General features: G+C 42.4%; 1 protein-coding gene across 1 annotated transcript in view; it reads right to left on the reverse strand.

Annotated features, from left to right (window-relative positions):
- Positions 1-23,405, reverse strand: part of LOC119730628 — a 60,540-nt gene extending 37,135 nt beyond the window's left edge. Inside the window, exons 1-12 of the mRNA XM_038203616.1 lie at positions 23,176-23,405; positions 17,711-17,782; positions 7,870-7,929; positions 7,619-7,687; positions 7,084-7,155; positions 3,796-3,867; positions 3,115-3,186; positions 2,834-2,902; positions 1,802-1,867; positions 1,283-1,372; positions 1,004-1,075; positions 761-832 (exon numbers count right to left, since the gene is read on the reverse strand). Of these exons, the coding sequence (XP_038059544.1) occupies positions 761-832; positions 1,004-1,075; positions 1,283-1,372; positions 1,802-1,867; positions 2,834-2,902; positions 3,115-3,186; positions 3,796-3,867; positions 7,084-7,155; positions 7,619-7,687; positions 7,870-7,929; positions 17,711-17,782; positions 23,176-23,396 (1,007 nt within the window). The 5' untranslated portion in view covers positions 23,397-23,405. The remainder of the gene's footprint in view (positions 1-760; positions 833-1,003; positions 1,076-1,282; positions 1,373-1,801; positions 1,868-2,833; positions 2,903-3,114; positions 3,187-3,795; positions 3,868-7,083; positions 7,156-7,618; positions 7,688-7,869; positions 7,930-17,710; positions 17,783-23,175) is intronic.
- Between the last annotated feature and the right edge of the window lie 318 nt (positions 23,406-23,723).

Genomic DNA, 23,723 nt, shown 5'->3' on the forward strand with positions numbered 1-23,723 from the left:
AGCCCATGGTTTGTTTATAATTGCTCAAAAACATCAAGAAAATTCAACAATGTTAACCAACTGTACACTCTAAAAAAGCATTAGTCAGATTTGACTAGAAACCAGTCAAATTTGACTAGCCATTGAGGGTCAGCTGGGTGCGACTGAAAATCAGTCAATCTGACTAGATTTTTCCAGTCAGTATTATTGACTTTGGAAAAGTAGTTATGCAAATAACTGAAATTGGAGTCGAACCCAACTACGTTTCTAGTCATAGTATTGAACTTTGCATGTTTAACTAAATTCCTATTCAATTTCCAATAACTGGGAAAACTAGTCAATATTTTGACTAAGTTGTTTTTAGAGTGTATCTTTGATTTGGTAAGGCTACGTAAATTGCGACCTGCACAATGTAATTTATGCACTTCCGCCAATTATTGGGTTATTGGTATGTCTTGTGAGTGCTTGGAATATTGCCTGGCCTTTATGAAGCATTTGGATAAGGGTGTTTACAGGTAGCATTTTGTGACATAGAATTTTGCAATCAAATCTAATACCACTTGGAATGCCTAATATTAATGTATTAGCCTAAGTTCAGCCGAAGACTTCTAATTGTGCGAGTGGAAAATAATATGACTTTTCTTGAATTTTTTTTACCAATTACAAACAAATCCATAGACTTGAAAATACTATAAAATTTCATTAGCTAGTATGAACATCTTTTGAGCAAATCAGCGACTTCTTCATGCACAATGTTTATTGGGACACGTTGTACACTTACAACTGCCCGATTTCAGTCTTCGTGTCAAACAAACCCTCTGGTAGAGTCGTTAGGCGATTGTTCCGCATTAACCTAATACAGTGTGACAGATGTGTAAAATGAAGAGTTTAAAAGCAACTAATAGTGCATTTATGAATTTGTCTGATATTGAACAGAAAATGAATCCCAAATGCCCAATGCGTTTCGTATATAAAGTCTGTCGAAGCACATTTTATTATTTATTTGACGTTGAAGTTTACTTACAATTTGTTGAACCTATTAACACCTTGAAAAGCTCCAATGGCGACTCGGTTAACCCTGTTTTCTTGACAATAACTGAAGAAACAAAAGAGTTACAGTATTTAAACAATTTAACATAAATCGGATACGGCAAACTGGTTTAATAAAAGAGGTTTATTACCGCCGTCTTTTCACCTGCTGTGATACCCTGCCCTGAAGGCTAAGAAAACTTTTTTATTGGCAAAATTTGTTTTTAAGATGACCGTAACTTAAAGGCCATGGTATTTGTACAATTATACTCACAATCTCTCGATTTCTTTCCTGTGTTGTTTGTTCGAGGGATCCACAAATAAACTAGCTGGAATCTCGAGAATTCTATTGTTATCCAAAACTCTGTCAAATATTAAAAATTGAGATGAGAGTTTCAGTATAAATTTTTTCTTTTACTGAGAATGATATTCAACGTGGAAATGGATAATGTCGTTTATAATTAATGGAAAGGGTATGCATGTTTGTATATTATACTCTTTATTCAAAACACTTTAAATGCAAAATGTGTGCGTATAATATACAAATCGTCAGGGTTATCTCTGGTATTTGTTCTAAACAATAATAAAGCTCTTATGCCTTCTTAATTGAAAGTATAATATATTATGTGTACTTTATTCTCGAAATATCATTCTACAGTAACATGGCATTTACCAGTTGTAATGTTTGAGCAAATCACCTTTGGTAGACATCTGCATTACAAAGAAACGAGCATCATTCTTTGAAGACCATTCTTATTATTGAGTACTCACCACGACCTACATGTATACTCACATGGAGGAGATGACTCCGCCGAAAGTGTGTGCCTTTAACACTTGCACATCGTTGTCGTCCATCCACCTGTAATGCAAAAACGTGTGAATAATACCCAAGATCGTTTAGCCTATAGGGCAGGACCAGACACTAGGTATTGTGATGTAAAGTCACTAATGACACACGACGACATCATTCAATTGGGCCATGGGGAAGAAGGGTTCCCCTTACGTTGGGTCAGCGTAAACGCGCGCGCGGCAACGGTAAATTAACACGTGAAGTTTGAGACAACGGGTAAAAAATTCGAGCGGGGTTTTCATTGATGAAGAGAGTTTAAAGGTTATGAAATATCCTGTAGGTAAAAAGAGTAACACCTTGAGATTTAGCAATGCTTATCAGTGTACATAAGCATGTAGATATTAGGGGAGAACACCAGGTAAAGTAACGAATAAGGACTCAAGCGGTGAATTGCTTCAAACGTCCACAGATTCCTAAGAACTTGGCAGGGTTTCAAATTCATGATGTCATCAGACAAGGGGAGGAGAACAGGTAATGCAACGGATAAGGACTTAAGCGGCGGTTGCTTCAAAAGTCCACAACATTCCTAGTAAGAATGTCTTATATTGACAATAATGCAGTTGCAAACGTTGCAAATTTAAAGAGAGCGCGAGTCGAGTGCAAATTCTTGCGTGACTGCCCGAAACGAACTGCATGAAATATCGATCACATAGTGGTTGTAAACATGGGAGCGCGTGAAATTGAATCATCCGCTCTGTGTTTCGACACTGAAGACCTTATAAGGGCCAATGAAGTACGGGCATGTGTTTTTGCACCGTTTTTCATTAACCGTTGACAATCTGGAACGATTAACAGTATTGTGCAGTAAACAGGGTACAAAAATGTAGGTCACGGAATTTCCCAAAGGTATACATAACTGACATCATCATAAGACGATCAGATTTAAAAATATCAGATTGCTGTGTTTAGTTAAGGCGCTGCTCTCCCTTTCCACGCACTGAGCCCATATTCCACCGTGCCTATAGTGTTTCTTACACTTCTCGGATCTGCAGTCCTTTGAAGGTATCTGGGCCGAGCTCCTTCAACTTATTTTCGGCAAGACCCCTGGTAGATTAAAGAAACGCGAAACAAAATGTTAATTCAGTTTAAATTTACACAATTTCCAACGGTCATAGGTCATGCAAATACTACCGTAAATGCAAAGCCAACCCCCTCAATCATTAAAATTCATTCCTGTATCATCATGATTTGTTTCAGTTTTTTTTACTTATTACTGCTTGCACAAAGTGACAGTTAAGGAATAAAAAGAAACTTACAATGTGTCCATGTCCTTCGGGGCAGTCAATTCCTTGGCTGATATGGTTGATATCTTGTTTTTATCCAGTAATCTGATTAAACCAAAACATTCCATAATTTTTCTTTTGCAGATTTGGCAATTTTATATCATCAATCTTTTTGGACCCAGTCATGAATGCAATAGGCCGTGGTTTCGAGTGATTAAGGGAGGGTTGTAGGAGAAGGCTCTCATTCGCCCAGACATTCGGCCTATTCACATCGGCTTCACCTATCATTATAACCATCCCCAGGACAGGATCTGCAGCAAATTGTGAAACTCCACCAACATCAATTTTGGGAGATTCATTTTGTCTAGAAATAGATAGTTTTCTGTCAAAAATCACGCATTGATTAATGACAACTTTCTTGGAAAATGCTTTTGTAGTCTGTCGTCTTGCAGCGATCCAAGAATTTTCACCTCTCACACCGCAATACGAATGCCCCCGTCAGTTCCTCTTAAGTACCAACATTGCTAAATGTATCTGTTCTGAATGTTGTCTTTTGTTTTAAATGTCTCCAAAGGTGGCCTTGACATTAATCTAAACCAGGAATTAACAAAGCACGTCCCAAGCTGCACAAAAGTGGTCAATTAATGGTAAAATATCTATGTACTGATTTTGTAACGATATCTTGTTAACAAATATATATTCGCTAATACTCACAAATATCGAAGTTTGGTGCAACTCTTGAATGCATCCGCTTCAATACTAGTCACGTCATTCCCTCTTAAATTCCTGCAAGAAAGTTTGTGTCTTAAATATGCGCTCTACTTGCGATTTTTTCTTTTTTGGTCATCTTCTAGTTATCATGTTTTTTTTGATGAAACATCGACAGTTTGTAATTGAATTATTCCTTTACAATTTCGACTTATTGGCTGCCTGACAACTATTTCCTTCTGGCAGGTAGTCTGGTTCTTGCTCCACAATTAATATCAACAATATACGGACCAGGCGCCAGTAGACTCATATACTTTAGTCAAGTAGCGCTTGGCTACCCGGACGCGTTGCGCCTCAGATGCCGGCACCAAAAAGAGACCAGTACGAGTGCTAATGTGATTGCCTCCCCCATAGCACATTATTGTACTCGTGGTCGTATTTGTACTCGAGTATTTCCTTTAATGACTCATACTAGTGTGCTCAAACACCTACTTGCAGAAAGGTACCCGTATTTTTATTCTTCCACAGAGTCTTCGAGGATAAATGTACGATATGTTGCGCATGGGTCTGAGCAATTATATGTATAACTAATATGTACATGTACAGATCTGCAAGTAAAAAGCTGGTTGTGCTGACTTTTTTTAGTGGATGATCCCTTAGTGCCAGCTTGAAGGCGTCGAGGGATTTGTACTCCACTGGATCTACCACAAGGCTGTTACTGTCCCGGATTGTGCGTGGGAAGAGGCAGTACTTGGTGTGTGGGATGACGAATCGGGATTCGTGGTCTCTGGCTGGTATAGTATGTTGGGTGAGACTGGTTGTCAACATTGTCGACTAAATTGTAGTTGATTTCGTACATCATGACCAAGCAACTGTGAGTACTACGTCAGTCCTGTACAGATGGCCGGTTCAGATCCTTTAGCATAGCGTGTTTCGCTGTGTGTGGGTGTCCCATGTAGAGCAAGTATATTCCACTGTATGTCTGACTCAGGTGGTGCTTCATGTAGACAGCTTCCTTCACATTTCAACTTCAATGTCTGAGGTTGCGAGATAAAAAAAAACGTTGTGGAGTTGGATTTCCTACTGATAGTGTCCACATGGGTGTTGAGGTGAGATGAGAGTCGAGATCAACTCCAAGGTACTTCGCAAAATAGGTTACTTCTTAAGTGCGTCCATGAATGGTGTATGATGCAAGGATGGCTTTACGTTTGTTAGTGATTCGAAGGACCTGGAATTTCTTAACGTTAAACCTCATCGGCCACTTAGATTCCCTATCTTAGAGAGCATCATGATCTTTTTAAAGGCTGGCTGCGTCTTCAGCAGACAGCTTTGTTGTGGAAGTTGGGACGCAAGCAGGTAGGTCATTAGTGAAAATTAGCACCAACAAGGGGCCTAGGACATTACCCTTACCCGGGATTCGGTGCTCTTCTGACCGTCACCTCGGACAAATTGGGATTGTATATGGATAAAATCCTGGGTCCAATCTAAGGTGATGTCTCGTTTTCTATAGTGCTCAACTTTCATCAGGAAGTGGCGGTGCGAGACTTTATGAAGTAGTCAAGTAGGATCACATCAATTTGTGATTTGTCATCCAATCGGTGTCACGTGCTGTACTTTAGCGAAACTAGTGATGTGTGTTTGAGAAGATATTGCAGTCATTGAGATGACGGATCACTGCCACAGAAAACAATGTGCTCGCAGAGCTTGCATGAAACCGATGTGAGAGAGTTTGGGCGGTAGTTTGCTGCGTCTGACCTGCTACCCTTCTTAAAGATAGGGACGATGTGAGCTTTCTTCCATTGCGAAAGTACCCTTGATTGATAGAGGCTTGAAATATGAGTGTGACTGCAGGAGCGATTTCTTTAACTAGTTCCTTCAGAAGTTTAGTTTGAATGCCATCAGGGCTAGATGCAGTAATGGCTTGTCGTTCCGAAGTTGTTTGGTAACACCACTCTGGCTCACAGCGATGGACTCCATGGCGGGAGAGTTCCTGGAACCTAAATCAGGAAGTGTGGAGCCATCAAATTTGGACAAAACGGATGAGAATTGCCGGTTTAAGATGTCAGCGTTTGTCTATGAATCCGCTTTAAGGAATCCACCCTCGTTCATGGACTTTATAAGAGCACCCAGCTTCTTGTTCCTTGCGCTTACTGGTTCACTGTGCACAATGTCGTAGATGTATTTGTTGTGCGCGTTACGACAAATCTTATGGGCGTCTCTCTTTAGCCGTCGCAAGCGGGCAGAGTCCTTGTCTCTGTTGGTGCAACGAGTTTTCCTGTAGGCCCTAATATTGCGTCTTAAAGCACGCTTGGTGTCAGAATTAAACGACAGTTGGTTAAACCTGTTAGAGCTGAGTTTGGGAGGCACAGAATCTTTGTGTTCAGCATGAAGGACATGCAAAATCATCCGCCTATAATGTTCCAAGGCCAGGTTGTCGGTAATGGGCCGGAGATGAAACCTTTTGAGTTACATTCTCTCGCAAACTGGAATGGAAGACACATCTGAAGAATATCACTCGCACTGCTTGGATGGGAGCCTAGCACTGTCCATCTTTCGACTCTTAAAAAATCCAAAGGAGAGCCTGCCGCCTAATATGGTTAAGCAATCAAGAGCAATCGAGGCATAATCTTAGCAGTTTACCCCATCGATGAAATGTTGCAGCAGTCTTCTGTTTATAAATATAGAATACAGTGCAGCAAGTGCCCAACCTTGCTGAAATCCACGGTACCACCTTTCAGGCTACCTGCTGCTCGACAAACCAGGCAACCTATGCTACTTAACTTCCTGCAGCAGTGAAGATTATGGAACAGTCTACCGTCATCAGTTCTTTCAGACATACATTACAAGGGCAAGCAGTCCTTCAAATGCAGACTAAATGTTAAGTACACTAAAGTTAACAATCAGTTTGGGTGAAATGTGACTGCATTGTGATGCTAATAGGCATGTCTCTCTTCACTTTTGAGTGAGGCATAGCCCAATAACCATTGTTTTCGTTCTTATTTCTCGTTTTCATTGTGGAATGGTCTGTTGAACCAAGAACTTTAGCTATCCTTTTGAGATATTCTGTTTGTTTTATTAGGGTGCTCCTTAATGTGAGCAGGTCATAAAAACACGTTGGAAACAAATCACGAAGTACACGATAAGAATACCATGCCATGTCTAATTGGGATAGGCCTACAGGATGTAAATGTCCCACACATGGGTTACTATTAGCGTCGAGGTTTAAAACAAAGCAAAACGGGACGAGGTTCGTATTATAGACCTTAAATTACGATCTTAAATTTGCGAACTTACACATTTGTCAACTTTGTACATCTTGCAAAGGTGTCTCTACCAATAGCCGTCATTCTGTTGTCTTCGAAATCCCTGGAACAGAAACCGATGTTGAAATATACGTTAATTCCTTTGCGGTAATCATATTGGCGATACAGCGAAGACAAAATCCCCTGCGTCAGCACCATGTATGCTATGGCCGAACAGCTTAAACTAATGCAAAACAATCCTGCGTGTGCACATGTACGTTTTTACAACATTACAAAACAAGGAAATTCAAGTCCAAATATTTTTAAACTATTGACAATAATTTATGGAGGCCAAAAATCACAGTTACGGTGATTTAATCCGTAGAGTCAAAGTAGTTTATAATTTCCCAGTTTAACGCGGCAGGTGCCTCACGGGATCACTTTGAAAACTGATTCTCTTAAAGCATGTGGATGTTTTAAAAGTCGAAAAGCATGACTGATTCACTCACATAGACTATAATATGAGTGAAATTTCTGTTATTTGAATATAACAATCAACGAAAAGCTAGCAATTAATATTGACTCACACTGTTTTTAGCTGGACTCCATTTTTCATGACCAAGTCGATGTCTTGCAGTTGATTTCCACGAGCGTGTCTACGAGCAAGCCAGACATGAAAATAGTCCAATTGTTCAATTGTCATCACAGAAGAGAACGCAATTTTGAAATTGGCTATCCTAGCAAATAACCAGATGATGCAACTATTTCGATAGACACAAATATTTGTGATTTACCAAGACAAGAGGCAGTTGAATGTTGTAATTTATTTAATACTTACAACATCATCACAGACTCTGGAATTTCGAAAGGCTTGTCAATGCTGTTGCCAGTCAAATCGCTTTGTAAAAACAGAGAAGATACAGTCAGGTGTTAATAGGCGAGCGGCGGAATCAAAATTTGGGTTGACTAAAATGCCCCACCCTACACATACCTACATCATACATCATGAGCAGGCTTAATATGTCTACTTTAAGATTAGGTTTGATTTGAAGCTTCAAAATTGGAAGAAATGTGGCTTTGTAGCTATTTTGTTCTAAAACTTACATTGTTGGTTACAAAAGTATGAGTTAACAAATTTGGTATTGAATAGGGGACTAATATATGTGGGACCAGCACGAACCATCGAGGCACGTTTTAAACCAAATTGCCGTTCTATACATTTTCTAATACCATATTCAGATTACAAAATGTACAGTTACTAAAAACAGTATTAAGTGCAAATATGCAATTTTCTAACAATCGTATTTCTTAAAACAACATGAAGGTAATTGTCTTTGTTATTTACTATACTTGTGCCTGTTTTCCGAGCTAAATGAAAAAGTGAATATGGTTAATAGATAGTGTGGCGGGAACCCCCCCCCCCCCCCGCCAACCTAAGTTTGTTACGATACGTCTGACTCCTAGCGCGGTGAAGACAGTCTTCCCAAACCCACTCTTCCCTAGATGAGAGATCACTCAGAGCGACCTTCAAGGCTAAGGGTGCAGGTCCGTTAAGGTGGAAATCTACCGCCCGATTATGAATGAGTGTTGATTATTTATCTGTATTACTTAATTGCACAATAAACCTGTAAACATAAACACCGGAAGCAGTTTGTCGGTAATCTCAAACAACAATGAACGTAATTTATTCACAATAATCAGGTACATTAATTAGGATGTGGTTCGGTGGGTTGTTTTAATACCAGGGTCCTTCGTTACTGGAGGTAGCCCGCTGCTCGCCTATGCAACAACACACACAGCATTAAGCACTAGACATCAATGGCAGCAAAATGAGCAACTATAATATGTAGCCCGTGTGGCACGCTGAAGTGCGCCCTCAAGCAGTTATGAGACACGCGTGTACTGTAACCATGGCAGACGACATGTTCGCACATGTTTTGGCGAAATTCCCGCAGTGAAATGCCAAGATTCTTGCTATAAGTCAACTGTTAGTTTGACATTGATTGACAATCCTACAGCTTGTGGCTCTCAGGTGAGAATAAGTGAAGGATATTGGGATGATTATAACATTTGTTGTGTTGATAATTGATGTTGAAATTAACGTTACAGAAACAAATGTGAATTGTATAAATCGGGAGCCAATTTTAATGCATCTAGAAGAAATAATTGATCTTGTTACCAATATACCTTTCCGTAATGAAACCTCACATACTGGGATGATTCAAATTAAGTTACATGTTGAGTAATGTTAGAAATTGAACAAGTTTAAAGTGTACTGATGCTAGAAGTTGGGTGGATTATTTGATCTACAATCTGGATTGACCCCCTAAATTGCTTTGTGTAGAGACACACGCCTTTTGTTAAGGTACATATTTTGCTTTTCTTTTACTCTCAGGTGTACCCTGATAGTTTGGGAAATAACTTGATCTGTATTTTTCTGCCTGGACAGTCACAGTCTGGAACTCTGCTCCACATCTTGAGTGGAGCAAGCCGTTGGTGACTGGACTGGCCACGTGTGAGCTTACACATGTTACATCTTCACAAGGACATGAATTACATGTATGCTGTCTGCATTAGGTGAACTTCTATCTCCAAGCAGGAGGGATCTTGTGAAGGAACCGTTTAGTTTACTGTGCAGCGTATACAGTGACGTTGAACTTCTGTAGTTTCGCCGGAACTCCACGAAGTGATGTGAACTGAACTGAACTGAACTGACTAGTCGATCAACATTTTTGGATTGGGACTTGATTGCCTTAGAGTGACATTGTTGACCTAAACATTTACATGTAGGCCTTCTTAAAGTTTTTTTTTTTGATTATCATCATCAGCGCTGGTGTTATAGATTTTGATATAGAGTTCTGACCGAGTTTTCAAATTAAAGATTTTCTAGTTCAGTATTATTTATAGACTAAGTAGTGGTTTGTTCATTTGTCTGACCCAAGGTGTGTTGACCCCAATGTGGTCCATGTGACTTCATATATACACAGCGCTAGTTATGAATCGCTAAGTTAGCAATAACACAGGGTCACAAGCGTACAACAGCCGCTTAGCAATGTATACGGTCCGTTAGCAGGGTACCCGTTACGCCGTGTGTGTAAGCCAGAATTCAGCTACATGTACCAGCGCAACCCCTGTACAGCTACACAGACTTTGTACACGAATCGCCTAAGCAACTACACATGTGGAGTACAAGTAATTCACCGACTTTTCTGCCCGCTGTCGCAGCTACGCTCTAGCCCGCTTCTCCAGACACCCGGAGAACTCAACACCTGAAACAGCTGAGCCCCGAAACTAGGCACACAAGCAGTATCTCACCTAACAATCAAAGCCTTCCAAAGCCAAAATGTAATCTCCAGGCACGCATTTATGGGTGCAGACCAGTAAATCGGTCCGAAATTGCCTACGCCGGCCAAATCACGATTTGCATGCCCTCAAAATCTTCAGTATTTGAGCATGCTGTGGGCCATGAACCTGAGGCATTGTAAAAAATATGGGTGGAAGCCGTGCACAGGACTGGGAGCTTGCAGTTCTGTGTAATTTGGATGTAATTTGGACCCCAAAAGCGCTCTATTTTGCAATGGAGTGTAGGCATCGTTTTTCAAAATGGCGATGTGCTTCAGGACTATTTTCAGGGGTGATCATCTATAGATGGAAATTTCTCCTGAAAGTCATCAGTTGACCCCCCCCCCCGAAAATTGAAAAGAAAATAAAAGATGATGAAACAAGCTTTAATTTGATGTGTATATCGAACACCTTGGAGTGTTGTGAGTATTTTTCCCGAACTTCTGAAGTGGCAGCATTTACTCAGGACGACCAATTACCGTCCTCCTTCAACTTCATGAGCCAACTCATGGTGTCATCCTGTGACTACGCCCCTAACCAAAACTCACTCCCCTGATGCCGAACCTCGGGTACTACACCAGTTGCCTCATCCTCCTTGACCACCTCCTCACAACCGCACTGTTTGCATTGCCGTCTCGACAACCAATCAGAATTACCATATTTCTTGCCACTCCTGTGCTCAATGACCAAGTCATATTGAGACAGGACCTCAATCCACCTTGCCAGCTGACCCTCGGGGTTCTTAAAATTAAGTACCCACCGCAATGCGGCATGGTAAATTCTGACCGTTACCCTGCGGCCTTACAAGTACACAACCACAGCCAACAACTCTATACGAGTGACACAGTAATTTCGCTCAGGTTTGCTGAGCTTCCAGTTCGCATACGCAAGCACTTTTCGTCACCACCCTGGACCTGCGACAACGCCGCCCCGATACCTTCACCACTGGCATCGGTGTCCAAGATGAAGTCATCCTCGGGCATCGGATATGACAAAACTGGGGCGGCTTGAAGCCTGCCCTTCAGCTCGTCAAATGCCTCTTGACAACTCTCAGTCCACACAAACATTCTTGACTTCTCGGTTAATGCATGAAGTGGACTTGCCACTTCTGCAAACCCCTTTATGAACTTCCAGTAGTACGATGCGAGGCCTAAAAAACTTCGCACAGCTTGTACACACTTCGGAACAGGCCAACTTGCCACTGCCTTGATCTTCTGAGGATCCGTGGCTGGCTACCCTTTCTGAGGACACAATGTGCCCTTGGTAAGCCACTGACATATGAAACAAATGACACCTATTGGGCTTGAGTTTAAGCCCAGCGTTTCTTTGCCTGTCAAACACAACTCGGAGACGCTCTAGGGTCTCCCTCATTGACTGGCCAAACACGATGATGTAATCCAAATAAATCAGTAGGATTTCCCACTGCAAGCCGGTCATGACCTTTTTTCCATTAGCCCCTCTAAAAGGCATGCATTTCCACCGGTACAACCCGCTTTTCACCACCAATGATGACTTTTGGCTGGCGTCCTCATCCAGAGCGACTTGCCAGTATTCCGACGCTAAATCAAGTGTACAAAACCACTTCGCCCCACCCAACGCATCAAATGTTTCATCAATGCGCGGCACAGGATAGGCACCCTTGATGATCACCGAATTCAACTTTCTGTAATCAATACAGAAGCGTTTCGTACCATCTGTTTTGTCAACCAAAACAACATTTGCCGCCCATGGACTGTCGGAAGGTTCAATCACCCCCCCCCCTTTCCCAAATCACTGACTTGCCTCTGAATTTCCTCCTGACAATACGAATGACGCCTCATCAGTTCTTTCACCGGCTTAGCATCACCAGTATTTACGTGATGCCGCACCACGTCCGTGCGACCAATGTCATGGTCACCCTTGGACAACACATCCTGAAAGTCTACAAGACATTTCCGGACGTCCTCATGGTACCAGAGATATGGCTAACACCAAGCCTTTCTTGGCTAGGTCACCGCCACCTTCCATCGACGATGGCAGGCCCGACCAAGTCGGCACCCTTCCGAGCAACTATACCTGGGACCACGGCCTCATGACCTGACTGAATCACCGTAATTTGAGAAACTACAACACGACCAACAAAAGGCTCGCCAGCACGATTGGTGCATTTGATTCACTCACAACTGAGCCCCCACTCTTTCAACTGGAAATCTAGATTTCCACCTGAGGGTACCAGGAAATCCATGCCCAGGATACCACAGTATTTCATTTCACAAACACTGCCCTGACTTGGTGCGTGGTTCGACCCACTTGTACCTCTACCCAAGCTATACCCAACGCGGCGAGCTGACTACCGTCAACTTGCTTCACCTGAACATTATCCGTCTGTAAAACGGGCCTCTTTTTTTTTCGGAATTTGGTAGTACACCGTACCAATTATTAAAGTATTGGTGGCCCCCACGTCGATCAAAAATCAACACTTGTCAACAAACAAACCATACCGAGCTCCACGACTGAGATAGGGCACAGTTATGACTCGTTGCCCGTCCCCAAGCTTTGACCTTTTCTGTCCACCACCAGCCTCGCTGTCACTGTGTTGTCTTCTGAACCCTTTTGACCTCTCAGCCCTCCCGCGGGTTCTACGGGGGCTGACTGACGTTTCCCTGCTTTGGAGTTTTCTTGCACTCCCGGGCGAAGTGCCCTTTGTCATTACATCTGAAACACCGCAATGCTTCCGGTCCAGCAATTAATCTGTGCTGTTCCACCTTCTCAATATCTCAGTCTCCATGGAGGCCTGGACTGCTTCATCCCAAGTTTTTGGACGAGCCCTGTTGATGCCCTCCCTAACTGAATAACTGTCAACAGCATCTGTGAAGTGGTTCTTAGCCAACCTTTTATGAGCATCTTCCTGCAACTCAGGGTATGCTCTCGCTGTCAATTCGTAAATCGCTTGCCCTAATTCAAACAGAGTCTCCTTTGGCTTTTGGCGCCGATGTCTCAGTTCGACGAGATAATTTTCGCTCTGTCGAGCTGACCCAAACCTGCGCTCCAACAATTTTACAAGCGCACTATACGTGTACTTATGGCCAGAGTCACCCAACAACTGTAGAGCGTCTCCCTGCAAGCTTGCGGCTAACCAACTCGCAGCCTGCTCCTCGCTCCACATTTTGACCTCACGACACGACTCAAAATGGCGGAGGCACTCTTCCAGAGCACCTTTCCGCTGTACCGATCAGGGGTTATGTTTGGCCTGTGATTTGGTCGCTCCAAACTACCCATCTGACCCACATCACTATGGACCCATGCCTCTCTTTTCAGTGGCCATGGACCCACTGATGAGATGTCAACTCGAGCTGAACTGTTGTTTGTCGCCTCAACAGGTCGAGTCGCAAAACTTAACAATTCGCTTTTACCGGCTTGGGGTTACCATCCCTATGTCACCAACGAACGGGATGGTACTCGCCAAACCCCGTTCCAATGCCACCCTCAGAGATAAAAACTGAATCAAAACTTTTACGAATTGCATCATAATTGACTTGATTTGACCGTTGATCTATGACCTTTGACCTTAGATACATTCCACGTTATCTTCATTACCTTTCACGCTGTGTTCATACGACTTTACCACTAGCTACTGTATTACTGCATTTATTAGCACCTTTTCCTGTTTTCTGCCGGTTTGGAGTGATTTGCAAAGCGCTTACATTGTAGCTCCTCTAGCTTTCAGAATATACTAAACCTTCTTGCCAAACCAAACATCATATCTGGAAAAGTAGCTGACTGCGAAAACCGTGTGTCCAGGGACATGATGATCACACATCCTTTCACTCCTTGGTACTGTAGCGTAATGGTGTGCTTGCAGCGAGTAATTTATAGTGCAAGAGCCAGCAAGCTTGCGCAGCGCCCTCTGTAGTTAGAACCGTGCGCGCGTTCCAAATTAGGAGTTGATCACAGCGCATCGTTGAGAACGGACGTGGGTTGCGGCGTCTCGTGGAGAACAGACGTTTGTGCGTTGTCGTGTTGCTGCACCGACGTGCCAACGACTGGGCAAGGACAGGGGGTCAGTAGCCGGAGACACACCGGGGATCTGAAGCTTGGTCCGTGTACGTCTTGCTACCTCGTGGGCTGTATCCACTGGGGCCTCGGGAGTCCTGCCGCCGGTAACTTTGGGGTCCCCGATAGTAAGTTGCAAAAGAGCGTGGGGGGGCGATGCGAACAGTTCACCCCTGACGCAGGTGCCTTTTCATTCTGTAATTATTGTTGATTGACCCCTTCATTCTAATTCAACGCAATGGAGTATTAAAAGAACTTGATTTTCGTTGTTGTCTGATAAATAAAGGTTTCAGCGTTTGTTCAGTCGGTCAGTTCATGTCCTTCCCTTAATTGTACATCCTTAAGGAGACCACTTTGTACATGATGTCGGCATACGGCCTTCCGAACGGACACATTCCCTCGGTCACCGAGATCACTGCTCTCTTCGCTCACCAAAGGTTTAAGTCAAGAGGCCAGAGCAACCTGATTTAAGGGCAGCCACGCTCGCAGCGCCGCAGTACCAAGCTGCATTCGAGGATGAAACATGCAGACACATTCAGGTATCTACTCTACTAACTTGTGAACTAAACAGACCGGCTACATCTTTAATGCTGCTACAAATTAGGGACTTTTTCAGATGTATATCAGAGAAACCTCCAGCACTGACAAGAGTTCATGCTACAATCCCGGCCAAAATGGTTGGGACACTTCCTGAGCCTGCCACGGTCACCCACTCCCCCGGTCAATGTTGTGTTTCCAGCTGATGGAGCACACACTGCGCACCGCGCATGAGAGCCAACATTGAACCGGGGGGCCAGCGAGATTTGGCCAGGATTGTAGCAACAAATCATATTCTTATAAAAAAAAATTCACTCATCAGTTCCATCTTATGCCTAAATATAACATGTAATGCTGTAAAACTAAATATAACATTTGTGCAGTTCAACATTTATTTTGCTTTTTAGAAATACGATTCTGAGAAAACCATTTTGACTCAATAGTGTCTATAGTTACTGTACATTTTGTAATACTAAGATCTCTGTAGTGAATTTATGAAAGATGATATACATTTAGCTGTAAAACTTGCTTCCATGGATGGGACTTGCTCCATAGATGTCTACAATTATTAAATTAAATTGGCGAGAAATACACTAAGTCGTAGTCAAGTTATTGTGAAAATGATCTATAATCGTTTTTTTTTTCATTTGCTTGCTGATAAAAAGGCATAATTTGCTGAAATACCAAATTTAACCAATTGTGTTCCTTATATGATGTAGGTGTGTGATGTTTGGCAACGGACAAATAACAAAATGTTACCTTAATGTTCCCCCTAAAAACAAACACGATTTTGAGAAAAATTCACATTTTTACTCAATATTGCCTTTAGTTACTTTGCATTTTATAATCTTCATATGGTATTTGTGAATTTATGGAACGTCAATTTGGTGTAAAACTTTCCTCGATGGTTCAGGCTGGTCCCACAGGTATATAGAATACAACATGTGTAAAATCATATTTTTGACCCAAAATTGTGACTTTTAGACCAAAATGAGCCAAAAGACAAATTTTCCCCCATGTGACAGTTCCACATTATGCCTAATCTAAGAGTAGACATATGAAATGATGTGTGATATAGGTGTGTGTGGTGTTGGGCACTTGACAAACATTCAAAATTGTACCTTCTACGATCAAAAACTGGTAGAAAAAAAAAGGGATTCTTAGAAAAATGTACATTTTCACTCAATATTGCCTATAGTTACTTAGCTTGAGTAACTCCAGCTCTATTGCCTATCGCATTAGAGCTCGAGTCAAAACTACGTTACAATCACCGGGTCGTAAGAATCCCGAAATCTCGGACTGTACATCCCCAGTGCATTACAAAAACGGTTATTTTCCCTATATTATTCCGACCCAGATTCCATAATTCATACCTCATATGATGCAGCAGACGTTCATGAAGCTAGTAATCGACTTCAAAAAGAACAACGAAGACAAACATAGGAAATTTTTCGATGATTTTGGTGGCGATTTTCCAGAAACCATGAGAAAACGTCGTGCGACACTATTCTGCTGACTGCCGTTGACCCCCAGAAAACCAACATTGGCCAACAAAAACACAAGATTTACCTAAAAACGGCCTCAAAATTACTAGATACGCCTCCTGAGGTAAAATGAGAGATCGATGATTGAAATCGAGGTAGTAAAGTTTGCTTACGAGTCGGATGAAAAGTGAAATTTCCCGTTCAATTCCGAGAACTTCCATCACGATCGTCAACATGTTAAATTTCCAACTCGTGTTTGAACAATGCGATGTGGACGTACGTGCCCAGCGTTCATCTGCTGGTCCCAGCATTGTTGGCCAATTTGTTTGGTCAACGGCAGTCGGTAGAATAGTGTCGCGCGACGTTTTCTCATGGTTTCTGGAGAATATTTTAGTCTTCGTTGTTCTGTTTGAAGTGTGCGGCAAAGATATGCCGCCGAATACCATAGGTACAAACGCCTTGACCAAGGATATGCACACATATGCAAATAAGTAATAATCTGGTGCCTTCTTGTGCTTACAGTGCATTTTAAATTAAAAAGTAGCAATCTTATCCAACTATTATAAGTCCAGCGGATATGTGACAAAATATCGATGAATTGTGCACCTTTGCATAAAAACGTGAAACTTGGCAGAGATGTTCATATTTATGCCGGAAAATGGCGCCATCGCAAATTTATCTTTTTAGGGTCGTGCCCGCGGTAAAAACGGCAGCACAACATAAAAATAAGCAACATGGAAATGGGGGCTCTTGATGAGGTGGCGTGAACGTGATAATTCACAGCAAACATTACTTGCCGTTGCTGTGTTGAATCAATATACAGGGGGAAAAAAATCGAAAATATATTTTTTTTTCCGGGAAACAAGGTCAAAATAAAGTTACTCTTCTAGACGAGGTTGGAATATAGTGGAATTTGTTTCGTAAAAAAATACGTACACATTGAAACTTTGCAATCAGGACTAATTATATTTTAAAGAGATCGGGTATACATGTGTAACTCAGTAAAAACAAAGGATGTAAAATGTCCAATATATCTGGATCCATTTTCATGTGGCTTGCAAGCTGTAATGATTCTTTCCATGTCAGTAAGCGTATGTACTTACTGCTGTGTAAAACTAAGCTGAGAACAGGTCACTTCAAAACAAACGAAACGGTGTTGATAACATGTTTCTACTAGGCAATTGAAGTGCTAAATAATAATATTATTTTGTACAGAAGGCCAAGGGCGTTGTTTGCTTCGTGCCATGTCGCCCATTAGAACAATAACCCTTGCAATGTACTTACAGCACAATAAGGTGCGGAAGGTCCAAGAAACCATGCTTAGGTATCTCCTTCAAGGCATTCTCGGCAAGGTTTCTGAAAATGAACATTGTGCATTCAAGGCTTTATTATAGGCCGATATTAGCGTATATTGTATATTAATGCCAAATTCCTTCATCAACTGAATCATTTTCGGGATGAAAGTTCAAGAGAAATGTTTTAAGCACAACTTTACTGTGGCCCTGGACCGACATTTTAATATTGACCTTTTTAATATGAACCTTTTAACTTCTTAATATTGACGTTGTATCTTCGCAATATGCACGTTGCACGTAGCTTAATATCGCATTGTGGAAGTTGTTCCTTCTTAATTAATGTGAATGTTCCAACTTGTTAATGTTCACGTTCGATCTTGTCAATGTATACCATTGATCATGCTTGATGTCAACGTTGCACCTTGCTTCTTCGCAATATGAACCATGTACCTTCACATTGTGAACATTTGACCTTGCATCTTGTTAAAATCATTGTTGAACTGTCCTCCTTCGCAATGTGAATCATGCATTCTAAAAAGTACGAAGTCCCTGTCAAGCCCTATAGTTAAACAACCAGTTATGATGGACAGCTGTTTCAGGTCACTTAACCTGGGTCTACCTTGTAGTGATTTTTATCATGAATCAAGGGTTTCTGATTTATTTCACATATCTTTTATAATTCATGTTCAGGCTATATAATGAGCGCTGTTTCACTAGAAGAGATATGTTCAATTCATGAGACTAATTAATTTCTTGACGGTATACTCTCCGTCAATTACAACAAAGCAAAACAGTGTTCTGTGATCACGTTAAGAAGGCTTTTATCATAATACTTTACATCCTTCAAGCCCTATTCAGATTTTTTTTGTGTTTTTAATCATAGTTACGAGAGATTTCCGTCGAGATCCACGTATTTAATTAGTATAAGAGTAAATCTTAAAATTAATGTGGCCTGACGTTGCGAACTTAGCAAGTTCTTCTTCAGAGGCTAAAACAGAAATGACAGAGGTACATACATTAACATGGGGTTGCACACAAACACGCAGGGCTGAAAGAAGAAACACAAAAGGATCAGGATTAGGTGGGAAAGGTGTGGGAAGATGCAGGGGAGGGTGGAGGGGAGAACAAAGAAACAAAGGGAGATGGCAAACCACAAGGGGTCTGGTGTAAACAGGGGAGGGACCAAAAAGGAGAAGGATCAAAGGTCACAGGGAGTGGTAACGGACAAAAGAGTGTGAGAGTGAAGGGATGATGCGGGGGGGGGGGGGGGGACAGTATTGAGGTGGAAAGGGATGAAAGATGGGGGAAGATGGGTAAACACAAACAAGGAAGACCAGATGGATTATCTGAAACAGAGGACAATGGAGGGAGAAAAGGATAAATCATTTCCAAGTTGGATGTTGAGACCATGTGGTTGAATAGTTCGAAGACGATTCATCCACACCTTCTCTCTGCTGAGGCGAACTGAGTCCTTGCGATGGCCAAGAGATTCAATGCCCTGCAAAATCATATCAGAAATGGAGTGGTTAGGCAGGTTGAAGTGATGACCAATAGGGGTGTCTAGTTTCTTGGTGTTGACCGTTGACCGGTGGGCATAGAAACGCTTCTTGAGCGTATTCTTAGTCTCACCTACATACATGTACTGCACTCCACAGACCCTGCAAGAAATAAGATATATGACATTAGAGGTGTTACAAGTGATGTTACCAATGGTTCTGTGGGTAGTGACAGAAGAGTGGCCAGAAAAGGAGTCAGACTCCTGGATATGAATCTGGCAGACAACACATCTGGAACTGCACTTGAAAGTACCATGCTGGGTGGGAGGGGATGCATCTAAGGATGGGACTTCAGCTCGAACAATCAAGTCCCGTAGATTTCGAGGACGCCTGTAAGCCAATGTGGGGCCGTTGGGGATGGCGCGGGCAAGGCGATCTGAAGTATGGAGGATATGATGATTGTCATTAGTGATTTTGCGGAGGGAAGGGAGATTGGGGTGAAACGTGGTAACCAAGGGAATCATGGGTTTGGCCATGGCATCAGGGGCCTTTCCCGTGAGAGCTAGATTTCTGGGGATAATTTTAGCTCTGGCAATGGCACGATGAACTTGGCGAGAGCTGTGACCCCTGGCCACCAAGTTGTTCCTCAGTATCTGTGTATGGCGGGAGAAATCGGAATCATTAGAACAATTTTTTCTGAGTCTGAGTGCCCGGCTAAACGCTATGCCAGTTTTGCAGTGCCTGGGGTGACAGCTGGAGGAGTGGAGGTACTGGTGGGTGTCTGTGGGTTTGGAATACAGGTCAGTGGTTAGTGAGTTGCCTTGCTTGCGGACGGTGACATCCAGAAAGTGGGTTTGGTGAGCCGAGAACTCCGATGTGAATTTGATGGTTCTGTGGAAGGAATTGATGTGGTTAGTGAAGGTCAAGAGACTGTCCTCATCCCTGGTCCAGATGAAGAAAACATCATCAATATATCTCCACCAGATCCAAGGGCGACATGGGGCCGAGGCAAGAATGCGTTCTTCGAGGTCACCCATGAAGAGGCAAGCCGTCGACGGGGCAATGCGAGTGCCCATTGCAGTGCCGTGTACCTGTAGATAGTGTTCACCAAGGAAGGAAAAATTGTTCTTCGTTAGTATAAGTCTCATGAGGGTGCCTACATCACTGATGGGAGGAGTCGTCTGTCCTGCCTTGGCCAGAGCCAAGGAGCAAGCACGAACACCCTCCTCATGTGGGATGTTGGTGTACAGAGATGAGATGTCGAAAGTCCCAATGATGGCTGTGCTGGGAATCTGGTCCTTGATTCCTTCAAGCTTGCGTAAGAAGTCTGGGGTGTCGTGAATGTATGACGAAATCTGTGGGACAAGGGGTTTGAGAAAACTGTCAATGAACAGGGAGATGTGTTCCGTGGGTGAGCCATTACCGGAGATGATGGGTCTACCGGGGTTGCCAGCCTTGTGAATCTTGGGTAGAAGGTAAAATCTGGCAGTCCTACAATCACAGGGAGAAAGAAATTTGTGAGCTTTCTTCGACAACTGGTCACGTGATCGCATATAGTATAAGAGTATGATCTAAAGATGTAATTGAAAGGAACATATGCGGTGGTACCGTTACGAAGTAATATCCACGTCTTACAAAGCATGACAACAATAGTAAGGGCATACATTGATATTTATTACTTCGGGGAAATATCGGGGATTTCACCAACGGTCATATTCTCGTCAGTTACTGTAAAAACGATAGCGCGCGGGGCACAGGTGGCTTCGGTCAATTATTTAATTGTTTATTCAGTGCATACACCCGCAACATACTCGAGCTTGTCTATAGGGCTAGACGTTTTTATGGTTGAATGCGCGATTACCCGCTGCAGCGATAACCCGCCACCGCGAGAGAGCGCCGCATCACGACCGCACCGTTGCGCGAATCACGTGTAGCCGGGGCACCCTATACGAAGTTGTTTGCTTGGAGTTCATGCATGCATGACTGGTAGTCAGCCAATTGCGAATATTCTTCATGTTGCGGTCAGGCTCGGATATCCGGGAGGGGGGGGGGGATATTTAGGGTTCGACTTAGCAATAGCCCATAAACGAAATGCTCGTCAAAACAGCGGGTACCCTCATACTATTTGGTGAGGAACCCTGTTGGCGAGTCAAAAATTATTGGGATATGGCAAAGATGAAAGTACAGGAAGAAAGAAATCATTACATTCAGAAAGCAAACCGGTATAAATGTGTGTATAGTAAACGGTTGAAATGATTAGATCAGGTTATTTGAAACTATGACAAATCTGCTTCAGGATCCATGTTTTTACATGTATGCCCAACCTTGGGTTATGGTTAGCCTGAACGTGAATTTTAAAAGATGAGTGAAATAAAACAGAGAGCCTTGGGTCATGATAACAATCAATACAAGATAGACGCCCAGGTTAAGTGACATTGAACAGCCGTCAGATTGAAACGCCATCATAACTGGTTGTCTAACTATAGGGCTTGGCAAGGACTTCGTACATTGCGAAGGAGGACGGTTCAACAATGATATTAACAAGATGCATAACATTATTCACTTGCATAACAGTGCAAATTTGCTGACAAGATCGAACGTGAATATTAACAAGTTGGAACATTCACATTAAGAAGGAACAACTTCCAAAATGCGATATTAAGCCACGTGTGGCAACGTGCATAATGCGAAGGTACAACGTCAATATTAAGAGGTTACAAGGCTCACATTAAAAAGGTCAATATTAACATGTCGTTCCAGGGCCACCGTACAACTTGACATAAACCTGCAGTGTCGAAGTTGAATTTGGAAAAGAAAAAGTTATACGAGCTTTTTATTTCAAGAAATGCTTGCTTTGTTGTAATCAATTATGCAATGAAATCAACTAAAAATACACAAGACAAAGCAACCGTAGTAAAGCTGGTACAAGATCACAATATACTATTCAATTGATTGTGAATGGCTATTCACTGCTGTGTTTTTATCCATCTGGTCTACACCTAGGGGTTGAAGCGCATTCATCGGCGTTAAATGATTACACTGCCCGGCTCACAAGGAGCAGTCAGTCAGTCAGAGAGATACTAAAAGACTCTTGGCTGCTTCATTGTTGCAATGTAATCCTATCTGAAACCACCACCCAGCTTTCCAGGAGCAGTCAGTCAGTCAGCAGTCGCGGTGAAGGGGGGGGGGATTTTTTTTTTGGGGGGGGGGGGGGTTGGGGGAGGGGGATTGGTTTGGAAGTTGGTAGTCTATGATCAGATTTGCTGATTAATGATGGAAGACAACCGCCTCTTGACCTCTAGATCTTGACCAATCAATGGGCGCTTTCTATATAGGGTATTTGGTCATTTGCAAAGGCAGGCAGCGGTCATGCGCTGTGTATTATCTTACACAGTGCCAAGCTTGTACAATGGGCATATGCCCATTGTTGTATTACAAATAAAAAAAAAACACTGCATTTGAAATGAAAAATCACAAATATAGCCAGATTTCGAAATGTAATGACGTCACAATGTAGTCGACTCCGATTGGCTGGGCCGCAGGGTTGCATAAATTTGCGTGCTTAGATATATCGACCGTGGAAAAAAATCGAATAACGGGGACGGGGACCATCATCTGAGGTCCCTGTTCAAATCTATTTCATACGTATACGTATATATTTTTTGCAGTTTAATGCCATTTCAGTGGTTCTCCAGTCTTTGTATTGTACAGTAAAAGTTTCAGTTTAATGTACAGTGAAAAATTTCAATTTAAGGTACAGTACAAGAGGGATTCGATTCTTCTCTTTGGCTTTTTGTTTACAACATTGTCCCCGGTTTTCTCTTTCCTATGATGTTCTTGAAGGAAAACGGGGGTAGAGAAAAACGAGACAGGGAGTCTTTTTTTGGGGGGGGGGGAGTCAGTCAGAAAGGTAAAACAAGGACGTTGTAGTGCCAGCAATAATAATTGTTTCACTTACAGGACTTTGGTGTCGTTTGGTATCCCCTTCGGTAACTCCATCAGACCTCTATCACTGCAGTCTATGCGAGTCCCGTGGTCGCTACACTCACACACCTCACACGCTTCCTTGCTTGCATGAACCGTCAAGATAAGAGTCGCATAGTGCAACATCATCAGTCCTAAAATTATGTACCAACCCCGCTCCATGCCTATATACACGCGGTACGCCGGGTGTTGCATAGACCGTCTGATTTCAAGTATGTGTTATTGATTTTAATTCTCGATTTACTTTCAACGTACTGTGTTAAATAAATCTGAACAAAAGCACTTCCTGTTTCAGTCGAGATCATTTGTTGCAGGTCTCGAAGAGCTGCATGGTAAAAGTCGGACGGGGGCCAAGGGAAATTCCCAGATTTATTTTGTAGTCAATGACGACATCGTGACAAACATGATCCATTGTTGCTAATAACAGACCTGCAAACTTATTGAAGAGTAAAGCAGGAAACAACTATAGTTTTGATTTCTATCACCTCGACTCAAAATTCCATCTTATAGAAGAGATTAATC

This window comes from Patiria miniata, unplaced genomic scaffold (assembly GCF_015706575.1).
Source record: "Patiria miniata isolate m_02_andy unplaced genomic scaffold, ASM1570657v1 HiC_scaffold_22, whole genome shotgun sequence".
NCBI classification, from domain to species: Eukaryota; Metazoa; Echinodermata; class Asteroidea; order Valvatida; family Asterinidae; genus Patiria; species Patiria miniata.